The sequence below is a fragment of the Zea mays genome, chromosome 4 (genome assembly GCF_902167145.1).
Source record: "Zea mays cultivar B73 chromosome 4, Zm-B73-REFERENCE-NAM-5.0, whole genome shotgun sequence".
NCBI classification, from domain to species: Eukaryota; Viridiplantae; Streptophyta; class Magnoliopsida; order Poales; family Poaceae; genus Zea; species Zea mays.
The window spans coordinates 160,133,391-160,145,507 of NC_050099.1; the positions used below are offsets into that span (position 1 = coordinate 160,133,391).

The window sequence follows — 12,117 nt, forward strand, 5'->3', positions numbered from 1 at the left end:
CTAATATGTTATCACTAGTCTTCTAGTTCTTGTTCATCGATTTCATTTCACTTTTATATGAACAAGAAACTTACGTTGTGTATGCGCTCATGCTTATTATTATGTTACACACTCTTTCTGTAAAAAATTATTGAGTATAACTAACCATCTTCACTATTGATAGAAATTTCAAACAAACTACTCTCACAATCTTGTAGGGTTGTCATCAATCACAAAAAGGGGGGAGATTGAAAGCATCTAGGCCCCTGGTTGGTTTTAGTGATTAATGACAACCTGTGTTTTGCAGAGACAAATGGTAAGTTAGGTCGCATTATAGGTAGATGTACTACAACGGTGAAAACAATCCCGGAGATAAGAACTTGAAGCGACGACTAAAGCGACGAAACAAAAAGTGAAGGTCTTTGTCTTCCGAGTGTCAAGGAGTTGCGGACACTCGTGATATAGTTAGGTCTTTTATTTTGTTTTTGGCCGTACTATAAAGAGGGGTTGTCGATGAGTAGTTTGACCAAGAGAGTTCTAGTGTAGTGTTGGTGCATATTCACACTCACATATAGTGCTAGGTGTCACTCTAGAACATACTCACAAGTTAGAACGAAAACTAATTTGAAAAACAGAAGCCAGGGTTTCTGGCTTTGGGGCACCGGACTGTCCGGTGCACCCTCTGCCAAGTGGGGCCAGCCTGGCCCGGGGAAGAGGGTTCCCTGCGTAGAAACTCGAGAGCGCGCAGTTCGTAAGCTGAATTTTAGTGGCACACCGGACAGCGCACCGGACTGTGACTGTTCAATGTCCGGTGTGCCATCTGCCCAACGGGTAGCTGTCAGAACTAGCCGTTGCAGTCGACCATTGGCGCACCGGACTGTCTGGTGCGCCCATGCGCAGCAGATTCCTGTAACGGCTAGTTGGTGGGTGAGGGATATTTATACCCCCTCCGCCCACCATATTGATTATCTTGTTGCCCACATTTACTCCTACACATTGGTAGAGCATTGCAAGCACCACAAAGCCTAGTGAGGTGATTTGAGAATCTTAATCCCTCATTTGGACCTCATTAGCGCTAGCAAGAGCCACCTAGAGCACACACCGCATGCATTAGGCTTCTCTTGGTCAAGTGAAAGTATACGACTTGTTACTCTTGGTGATCTTGCATCACCTAGACGGCTTGGTGGCGTTGGGAGCTCGATGATCACCGTGGAGATCTTGTTGGTGACCTGACTCAAGTTTGTAAGCGGTCGTGAGGGATCTACCGTACCGGAGTGGTAAAGGATCATCTCGTAGTGAGCACTTGGTTCTTGCGGGGACCAAGGGGGAGCGATACCCTTGCGCGGGTGCTTCAACGAGGACTAGGGGGAGTGTCGACTCTTCGATACCTTGGGAAAAATTGGAGGAGTCTTCTAAACCTTGCTTTACATTCCGCACTTAATTCAGGTCTTTTACATTTTGTATTTGTTTAGCAAGTATTTGAAGTATTGTCTTAGCATTGTTGTATTTCTAGTATTATTCACTTATTGCTAGTTGTTGGGGTGAAGTTGGGCTCTTACTTAGGTTTTAATTATTGTTGTTTTTAGAAAAGCCCAATTCACCCCCCTCTTGGGCATCGTGATCCTTTCAATAGCTCATCTCATCCAAAGGTTTTCCTATTTTGCCTCCGTTTGAGTAGTAAGTTGAGTTGGATGCCATAATCTGGCACCTATGAACTTGCAAGTACTCACTTAACAAACTAGTCAGTACTGAGTGTTGTGTTGGTCATTAATCGCTAAAACCAAGTTAGACATGACATTTATCACACTTCCCTTTCAATTATGTCTAGATGCCTCAATTGAAACATGTGTACAGTCATAATTAGACACCAGTAGCTCACGAGGAACATGTGTATCCTTGTACTACATGTCTTGGTATAAAATCTCTCGGGCGACCCTGTTTTCACCACTTCTCCCAACACATGTCTTGCATCTACCAAAATATAGGTTTATAAAAAACAAGTTTCTTAGCCTTATATCATAATTTAAGCATTTCAAATTAATGTAGACATATAAACTAACATAAATAAGTAAAAAATTAAACATTATAATAACAAAATAAAATCTACAGATAATAGCCAAATATATCCTAAACTAAACTTAAACATAATAGTTACTATTGTAACTTAATTAAAGACAGATGCAACGGCATGTACACATATAAATTGACTAGAGAAACTAAAATCATCCTTGCAAAAATAACAAATCTACCATAACAACTGCTTATACAAAATAAAAATTGGTTCCACGTATATCTCCATAGAAAACTAGGCTTACAAAATACATGTAACATAGAACAAATCAACATGTATAAATTGAGAAAAAGAAAGAGGATACGCTAGCCTTCAGGATTTAAGCATAAAATCTAAGATTCAAAGAGTGTTCAAAGGACTTAAGAGAGAATACATGAAGAGAAAAGAGAAACAAATGGATACTAGGAGGTTGAGAGACGCTAGGTGGGAGAAAAGAAGGTCGTTGTCATGGTTGTACCTTAATACCAAGATCCATGACTCGAGGTTAGCACAGAGATATGTTGCACTGATCTTGGCATCAAGGTCCTGCCACGTCAACATGCTCGCTAGTGTTTGATATCTTGGCCACATGGTATATAGCACTGAGATGTGTAACCTCGGCACGAGTTATGACATTGACTTCCTAGGTTCAAAGATTGAACTAGGGTGCGTTTGGTTCTGTCGTCTGCTGAGAAAAGTTGCTTTTTAATGTATGTTACGAAAAATATGTTGTGAGTTGTCTTCTGTGAAAAAGGTAAAAGCAAGTCGTCTATTATAAACAATTGTATATTCTTTATATGCTCTTTGTTTAACTATATCTTTTAATCAATATATCTAATTGATTATTTTAATTCTATTATATTTTTCTATTTGTCATATTTCTTCATAAATATATCAAGTTAATAAATCAATTTTACATTCTATTTTAACATTTTTATTTAAAACATTGTTATTTATTATAACATTTAATTATTTTTAATTATATTTTAGTTTTTATTTATTGCATCTCTTTATTAGCATAGCGAACGTGGATAACTAGCAAAAGCAAAGTACAAGCTGCTTTTAAATTTGTACTAAAAACTATTTTTTTCAAACCGACCCATCATATCATCACCTGAGAGATCCGTCCCAACAATACGGACCAAGCCCAATAAACCAGGGTTTTTGTAAGGAAAATCCCCGTCGTTCTCGCGTCTGGAGCTCGGCGGCGGAGCAGGGCGGCAGGGGGAGGGCGATGGAATTCTGCCCGGTGTGTGGGATTCTGCTGCAGATCGATCCGGGCACCGGAAGCCACCGCCTGCGCCTCTTCTGCCCCGTCTGCCCCTACGTCTGCCCCATCCTGAACAAGGTTCATCGCCCTATACCTCTTCAACGCTGCAACCTTTTCTGTCTCATTGCTCTCTGTCGTTCTGTTGCCCCGAATCGATCTGAATCTGATGCGGTTCCTTTATGCTTCGTGGTGCCGCAGATCGTGAAGAAGGCGAGGTTGGTCAAAAAGGAGGTGGAGCCCATCTCCAGCACGGCGGATGAGATGAAATCGGCCCCTAAGACCGCAGGTGAGCTCTCCGCCCTGCTCTTTGTTACGTGGAGCACTCTACTCTGCTCTGTATTGCGAAGTATGATGCGGTTCTTTGCCAAGGCGATAGCTTTGTTGTTATTGATAGCTTTTCATTGTTCACCATTGAGCAACGTTGTCATCACCTCTGGCCTTGAGGTTTTGAGTCTCGAAAGCAAACGGTTATATCAGATCAGTCATCAGTCAATATTTTAGTAGTACTGAGTTTTTTTTCTTTAGTTTCCTTTGGTTCTCTAGTTGGTGGATTATGTCATTATTTGAGTAAATCACCAAAAATTCAATATAGTTAGCGTGTGGTTCATACAAACGCAAATGGAATGAGGTTGCAGCGTGTTTGGTTGATTATCCGCTCTGTTTGGTTGCATTCGTTAGCGTTATCAGTACAGGGTACCATGCATTGTTTCATCTGATCTTGCTGAAAATGAACAGAACTAGAATGTAAAATCAAAACTGATTAACAAGGAAAGGGCCCAGATTTGGAAGGGAGTGCTGATCCAATTTGAAGAGAGATTCCCTCATAACTGTGTGAAAACCAACATGTAATATGAAGGAAAACACATTAAAAAATCCCTAATCTCTTCATGCTGGAAACACCCATCAAAAGCAATATCCTGAAACAAGCTTTCGTTTTTTAAGAAAGAATACATCCAAAGCAAGAGAAGACGGGGGTGAGACATTGTGTCGACCAACATCTTGCCTCTGCTGTTCATGGCGCCGTTGTTATCTTCATCTTGCTTCATATTCTCCTACTCATCTTTCTTCTCATATCCATGGAAAACTAGATAGAGGGTTTTCTCAGTGAGGAAGGAGGCAACATACTAGACTCACTGGTATGGAAGCAGCAAATTTCAGTGGATGTACAGTGTTCCTCCCTCTGCTGGGCCGGCGAAGTCTGAGCCACAGTGTAGAATGGAGATGGTGAGATTTTTTTTCTCCGTCTTTAGAGAGGGGGGCGGGGGGGGGGGGGGGGGGGGGGGGGGGGGTCATTGGTGTAGATTGTGTTCAAGAAGTATTAGGATCTGATACTGTCCATAGTCAAGTCCAGCTATATTTCAGCACACCTAACACTATCTCAAGTGGTTTAGTAAATATAGCAAATGACATTTCCTCTTTATTAAACCACTGGTTGAATGGGGTGATAAGGTCAAAGTCATGTCACAACATGCAGCATGGTAATTTACACAGGAAGCATATCATGTTTCTTAGTAGCTTCATTCTGCTGCTTTTATTTTTCAAACCTAAAGCAGATTAGGTATTATATCTGCTAAGTTCAGACAAGAAACCTTACAATTTGGTGTTATAAAATATCACTACTTATCAAGGAGCAAAGATTATTCAACCAGATGTTTTTAGGAAATATTCAATCAGATGTTTGACACATTTTTGTTAGAAAATTGTTATTATTTACATGCTGCAAATTTTCTTGGAGATGCCTAACATAAGATCACAATGTTGGCATGTCATGCTTGCAGTTGCAATCTTAATTGTCATTGTTGAAATGATGGAAACAGCATCAGTTTTTAGGTGGTGTGGTGACTGGTGATCAGGGCTTGTACCTGTCATCTTCCTGCAGAATGGAAGTAATAATTCTTCTAGAAAATGGTTTAGAAGGGCAGACAAATAGCATATTATGTGATGCAATATCCATAATTCACTAGTGATTGCTGCCATACAGAGGAGAAGCTATCTCTTAGACACATCTAAGTAATTTCACTTTTTATCTGTAACCTGAGCTGAACAAGTTGATGTGCCAACATAACAAACTAAGTACATTCACTAAACTTGATTACTAGCCACGTACCCAAGTTTGCCACAGTGGAGGCATATTGTTTGAAGTTTGAACAATTTGTGAAATCAGATTGGTAGCCTAACTCAAATACAATTTATCCACATGTATGGACCCTTTTTTTTCTTCAAAAAGGCCAAGTAACTACCTCTGTATCTGCTGTAGATTACTTTGTGGCTTGGACCTGGATGCATGTATATATATATATATAATAATGTGCAAAACCATAGTCTGCTCTGCTAAGTGCATTCACTAAACTCGCAGTTACATGCCAAAGATGCAACCATGGAGAAGCATACTTCAAGCAGATGCAGATTCGATCAGCTGATGAACCGATGACAACAATATACAGGTGTTGCAAAGAAGAATGCCAGCATGAATGGAGAGAGGACTGACCATAGCATTCGCACTTTGCTTACACTTCGCTCCCTGTGCTTCTTCAGTTTTGAGTGTTGGGATGTCCTGTTGCACATGTAATGCTTCTAATCAGCGTATACTTAAGTACAAATTTTTGGAAATGTATGTTCTATACTATGGCATCGCTTTTTGGCTGCAAAAGACATTGCATGACACATCATCTAGAGTTATTTGTGATGATGATCTCAATCATCAGTGAGAGCTCACTTAAAAAAATTCATTGAGTTACCAATGCTTTTTTGGAACTGTTGGGGACGCTCTTGATTCTAAAATTGAGGTAACCAACATCAAGCAAAGAATGAGTTATGCTGAGAAGTGATTTATCTTAAAACTAGTTCAGACATTTGCTATATTTTAATTTTATATATAGGTTACCATAGAAATGACTACGTCCAGGTCCACATATCTCGTCAATTTGGACAGCTGCACGTTCTTAAAAAAAACATAGCTTTGCCTATGATTTTTTTATTATACTTACAATGTAGATATAGAAAATAGTATTATCTGGTTTTGTTAAATTTCTTCTGAAGACTAATCTGTACATGTTGTCTTGGTGTCTCCAAAGAAAATATTTTAAAGGTTTGATCTCAACCTTGTTAAAACCATAAGAATTATGCAAATAGATCGGTACGAGCAAGTCGCCTTTAGAGCATCTTCAAGAGACTAGCTAAATAACTCGTCAAGTTAAATTTTAGCTACTCAATAGTAAATTAAATCTCCAACAGATTAGCTATCTTACTCGCAAGCTATCTGACTCTATAAATTGGTTCTCTCACTAGTTAAATTTGGCTAGCCACCTGACTAGCCAAACTAGATAGATAGTCTGTTGGACTGAGATGCTATATATAGAGTGTAATCTTGATGAAAACGTAAATAGATAGTCAAATAGAGAGCAAAAAATGAAGAATCTCTTGAAGATGCTCTTAGACAACTCAAAATTTTACTGCTCGTACCGATCGGTACTTAACAATAATCTTGATTATGGGGGAGGGTGGTGGTGTTGGAGGTTTGGTCAACAACGTCAAAGACCATTTAGTTACAGCTCATCCAAGTGATCCAGAGGATGAGCAGGGTGCCCGTGTGCTGCAAGCATATCTAGGGTGTTAGGCGGAGACAGGCAATAGCAGAGTATATAAAAAATGTTTACCGTCGCTCTGCCTGGGCAAGCTTTGCTACAGAATGCTGCCACACGAGGACAGGAGAAGAAAAGGTGATCGTGATCGATGCTCTTCATTGAGGGGCAAACCCCATGCAAAGAGTGCCATCGCGGTGAAGGAAGTCGCATGTCCTGATGCTCAAATTTGGAGCTTGTTCGCTGGATCGAAGAGGATTGGAGTGAATTAAATCGCTTTGAAGTCAAAATTGAATAGAAAGTGATTTAATTCACTTCAATCTTCTTTGTTCCAGAGGCAATCCTTGGAGTGATTCCTCGCCATCACCATAACTCACCACGCGCTAGCTCCGGCGGTGCCCCCATCGGTGTTGTGGCGCACCTCGTGTTGTCGTCGCCGTGGATTCCTAAAAATCCCCCCACCCCCATGTGATATGGCATAGTATGCTTGCGTCGTCATAGCCTCGTCGATGCCCTGCAGTTGCTTGTATGGTACTGTCAGGGGCGGAGCCAAGGGGGGGCCGGCAGGGGCCATGGCCCCTCCCAAGGCTGTGACACATACAATAGAATATATATATATATATATATATAGTTGAAATTGTATGTGTAAATATATATACTCTAAATTTTATGCAGCGCAATTAATTAAAGATTTAATATAGTGGTTAGTGATACATGATCCATAACTTTAATGTAGTATGTCAACCAAAGTCTAAAGGAGAAAAAAGATAAAATATTCATTAAATGACCAATCAATGTATTAAACGTCAAATCTAACTCGCCTGCAGACGCTGATATCTGAACCTCACCCTTTATACTTTATCGTATAGCTGCAGATTGCTACTGACCACTTGACTTGCCTCTACCATAGCCCCACAACCAAAGTCCAAAGAAGGTGATCACGCGAAGCAGCATAATTAGCAACAACAACTTATATACATACTATATTAGATCTTGTGGATAATAAAATATACAAATTTCAACTAAATGTGTCACCTGATAACATTATACAATATTTTTATCGTATAATATTAATGAATTGACCGGCCCCCCTTATATCACAATCCTGGCTCCGCCCCTGGGTACTGTTGCCCCATGCAACTGCACCTCTACCAACGAGAGGGTATAAGGACGCCAGAAAAAGCACACCATTACACACCACACGTACACATACACACGTGTTTAGTGCTTGGAAAACACGTAGTACCACTAAACGCACACGCGTGCGTGGATCCTATACCTAGACCTAGGCACAACCTAGAAGACGATCAGGGATAAACTCCAAAGTGAGACACGAGGTGTCAATCTTGAGGATCGAACCCATGCCCGACTGCTTGCACACTTGGCGAACGAACCAATTGGGCTACAACCCAGTCCTCCTACCAACGTATTTGTCAGATTTTTGTAAGGGGCCCCACACTCGTAAGTCGAGAAACATCTAGATCTTTAGCGAGTTTTGGTGATTAATGATTACACAAGATTATTGTGACTAATGTATATTTTATAGAAATATTTGCGTTAATAGAATTTGTTTCATTTTGCAAAGGATGAATGACAAAGTTAAGGACAAGTTGCTTCTAAATATCGAATGAAGTAGAGAGACACTTAGAATAGTTTAGGACCTTGTTTCCTTTGGCTGAACTATAAAGAAGGGTCTACATTAGTACTTGATCTAACCGAGTCTAATATTATTAAGTATGATGCATTAGCCGGCGGCGTAACTAGAATTTTTCTTTAGGGTATGCTATCTAAAATTTTCATATACATTTGATCAAACCATTTGGCAATTCAGTAATAGTTTTAGTTTTGAATATAAGTTACTGTAACTACACTAAATTGCAGAGTAAGTCTTAAACTTAAAGATTAAATTAATATAAACAATAAGTCTTGCATTTCAAAATTAAGTTAATTTTTTCACAAATTATAATATAAATATATGAAAAGGCATATTGATAGTTTATAAATGAAGTCATGAAATAGAGATTCGTCTGATTTTTTAATGAGAACTTCTAAGTGACATAATCAATGTCTCGGTTATGTTATCTTTGTCTACTTTAAAACCTTAATACCAAATAATTAAATAAATTATATTTGCATAGATTAAATCCTTAGCCCTCACATGCAATTACACAAACAATGACATGATATATATCGAGTTCTTGATCAATCTCGATTGTTTTGTTGTTGCATAAATCCTTGGTCTCGCTGCACAAAGGAATATGAATACCTTCTTAATTCTAGCAATTCAAATAGATATGATTTTTTACACAAAGAAAAAGAGAGAATGAATGTCGCGGTGATATGATTGATCAACTCTGAGTCTCATTGTTTGACCAGCAAGGCACCACACGTGTGCGTAGGTCCTCCCCTGCCATGAAGTTGTCTCGGTGTTTTGCTATTTTTTCACGCCTACACCTCGTAGTATAGCCTCTAGTGGCATCTCATGAGTCACGCTTGTCAAAGAATTCGAGTGATTGAGTGTTGGATTGTCAATTCTGTGATCACATCGACCATCCATCATGCTATCCCAAGACTTCGTCAGATGGGTCCTAGGGCCATGAGCCTAAACAAAAAGGAAGCACAAGCTACAAGACCATTAGTGCACATCATTTCTATGATGTATATTTTCATATATTTTTCCACTATCTTTACAAATATATGTGTATACATGTACCATATACGTTGTCGGGGCATATTTGGCATACCCCTTAGATCCTCTCCTGAACTTGGCATTATATAGCTCAGAGGAGGCCCAAAAGTCATTTGGAAGAAACCTAATTCACATATGTTTTAAATTGAAAGTAATTTAGAGGTTTTTATAGGCGTTGAACCTTGAGAAATAGGGTTAGAAACAAGGTTGTCTGACCAACGAGCATGATTCGATGCCTACACGTAGGGTGCTAGAGTAAGCATGATAGTCGGACCCTAAGTAACAGGGTGGTTAGACCCTAGCACTTCAATCCGACACAATCCATAAACAGATTAGATAATTTTTTTCATGCACTAGTGTCGGCGTTCCGAGACCGGGGGGTCCCTTGGGCCGACTAGTGAGTGTCGCCGCGTGCCCCAGCCCAGATGGGTCGAGCGCGAGGGCGAGCGCGAAGGGGGGAGAAGCGAGGCGGCCGGAGACCGGCGTGAGAGAGGTGGGAATCCCGCGGCCTTCGTGTTCGTCCCGCGCCCAGGTCGGGTGCGCTTGCAGTAGGGGGTTACAAGCGTCCACGCGGGAGAGGGAAGCGAGCGGCCCCAAGAGAGCGCCTGTCTCGTCCTCGTCCCCGCGCGGCCAACCCTCTCTAAGAGGGCCCTGGTCCTTCCTTTTATAGGCGTAAGGAGAGGATCCAGGTGGACAATGGGGGGTGTAGCAGAGTGCTACGTGTCTAGCGGGGGAGAGCTAGCGCCCTAAGTACATGCCGATGTGGCAGCCGGAGAGGTTTTGGCACCTAGCTGGTGTGATGTCGTGGCCGTCGGAGGAGCGATGGAGCCTGGCGGAGGGACAGCTGTCGGAGCGGTTGGGTCCTTGCTGACGTCCTCTTGCTTCCGTAAGGGGGCTGAGAGCCTCCGTCGTCACAGAGCATGCGGGGCACCATCATTGCCTATCTGGCGGAGCTAGCCAGATGGGACACCGGTCTTGTTCCCTGCGGCCCGAGTCAACTCGGTGTAGGGTGATGATGGCGCTTCCTGTTGACGTGGCTGGCCTGCGCCCTAGGTTGGGCGATGTGGAGGCTCCTCCGAAGCCGAGGTCGAGTCCGAGGCCCTGGGTCGGGCGAGGCGGAGGTCGTCGGCAGAGGCCAGGGCGGAGTCCGAGCCCTGGGGTCGGGCGAAGCGGAGTTCGTCGTCTTCTGAGCCCGAGTCCGAGCCCTGGGTCGGGCGGAGCGGAGTTCGCCGTCTTCCGGGACTTAGCCCGAGTCCGAGCCCTGGGTCGGGCGGAGCGGAGTTCGCCGTCTTCCGGGACTTAGTCCGAGTCCGAGCCCTGGGTCGGGCGGAGCGGAGTTCGCCGTCTTCCGGGACTTAGCCCGAGTCCGAGCCCTGGGTCGGGCGGAGCGGAGTTCGCCGTCTTCCGGGACCTAGCCCGAGTCCGAGCCCTGGGTCGGGCGGAGCGGAGTTCGCCGTCTTCCGGGACCTAGCCCGAGTCCGAGCCCTGGGTCGGGCGAAGCGGAGCTTCCTATGGTGCCTTTGGCAGGGCCTGACTGCCTGTCAGTCTCACTCTGTCAAGTGGTACTGCAGCTGGAGTGGCGCAGGCGGCGCTGTCCTTCTGTCAGGCCGGTCAGTGGAGCGGCGAAGTGACGGCGGTCACTTCGGCTCTGCCAGGGGGCGCGCGTCAGGATAAAGGTGTCAGGCCACCTTTGCATTAAATGCTCCTGCGACTTGGTCGGTCGGTGCGGCGATTTAGTCAGGGTTGCTTCTTAGCGAAGGCAGGGCCTCGGGCGAGCCGGAGATATGTCCGCCGTTGGAGGGGGGCCTCGGGCGAGACGGAAATCCTCCGGGGTCGGCTGCCCTTGTCCGAGGCTAGGCTCGGGCGAGGCATGATCGAGTCGCTCGAATGGACTGATCCCTGACTTAATCGCACCCATCAGGTCTTTGCAGCTTTATGCTGATGGGGGTTACCAGCTGAGAATTAGGAGTCTCGAGGGTACCCCTAATTATGGTCCCCGACAATAGCCCCCGAGCCTCGAAGGGAGTGTTAGCACTCGCTTGGAGGCTTTCGTCGCACTTTTTTGCAAGGGGACCAGCCTTTCTCGGTTGCATTTTGTTCCGGTGGGTGCGCGCGAGCGCACCCGCCGGGTGTAGCCCCCGAGGCCTCGGAGGAGTGGTTTCACTCCTTCGAGGTCTTAATGCCTCGTGTAATGCTTCGGCTGGTCTGGTTGTTCCCTCATGCGAGCTGGCCATAGCCCGGGTGTACGGTCGGGTCCCAAGTTCTCGGGCTGGTATGTTGACGCTGTCAACGGTTCGGCCGGAGTCGGGTTTGTGAGAGCAGCCCCCGAGCCTCTGCACAGGGCGAGAGGGCGATCAGGGACAGACTCGGCTTTTTTACATACGCCCCTGCGTCGCCTTTCTGCAAGGAGGAGGGGGGAGAGCGCCATGTTGCCCTCGATGGGCGCCGAACATGGTGTCTCCGGTGAGCTGCAAGCGGGTAATCCGAGTGGACGTCCGTGCCCCGTTCGTTAGGGGTCGGCTAGGGGCCTAGAGGCACGCCCAAAAGT

General features: G+C 44.1%; 1 protein-coding gene across 1 annotated transcript; it reads left to right on the forward strand.

Annotated features, from left to right (window-relative positions):
- Positions 1-3,135: 3,135 nt before the first annotated feature.
- Positions 3,136-6,035, forward strand: LOC100193056 (DNA-directed RNA polymerase subunit). Its single transcript, NM_001138223.1, has 3 exons — positions 3,136-3,377; positions 3,498-3,585; positions 5,656-6,035. The coding sequence occupies exons 1-3, from the start codon at positions 3,264-3,266 to the stop codon at positions 5,784-5,786; spliced, it is 333 nt and encodes a 110-aa protein (NP_001131695.1). The 5' UTR covers positions 3,136-3,263; the 3' UTR covers positions 5,787-6,035.
- Positions 6,036-12,117: the final 6,082 nt, after the last annotated feature.

Coding starts and splice junctions, on each gene's coding strand:
- LOC100193056 (NM_001138223.1), top strand. CDS start 3,264: ATGGAATTCTGCCCGGTGTGTGGGATTCTGCTGCAGATCGATCCGGGC. Junction 3,378..3,497: donor TCTGCCCCATCCTGAACAAG/GTTCATCGCCCT, acceptor GTGGTGCCGCAG/ATCGTGAAGAAGGCGAGGTT. Junction 3,586..5,655: donor ATCGGCCCCTAAGACCGCAG/GTGAGCTCTCCG, acceptor CTAAACTCGCAG/TTACATGCCAAAGATGCAAC.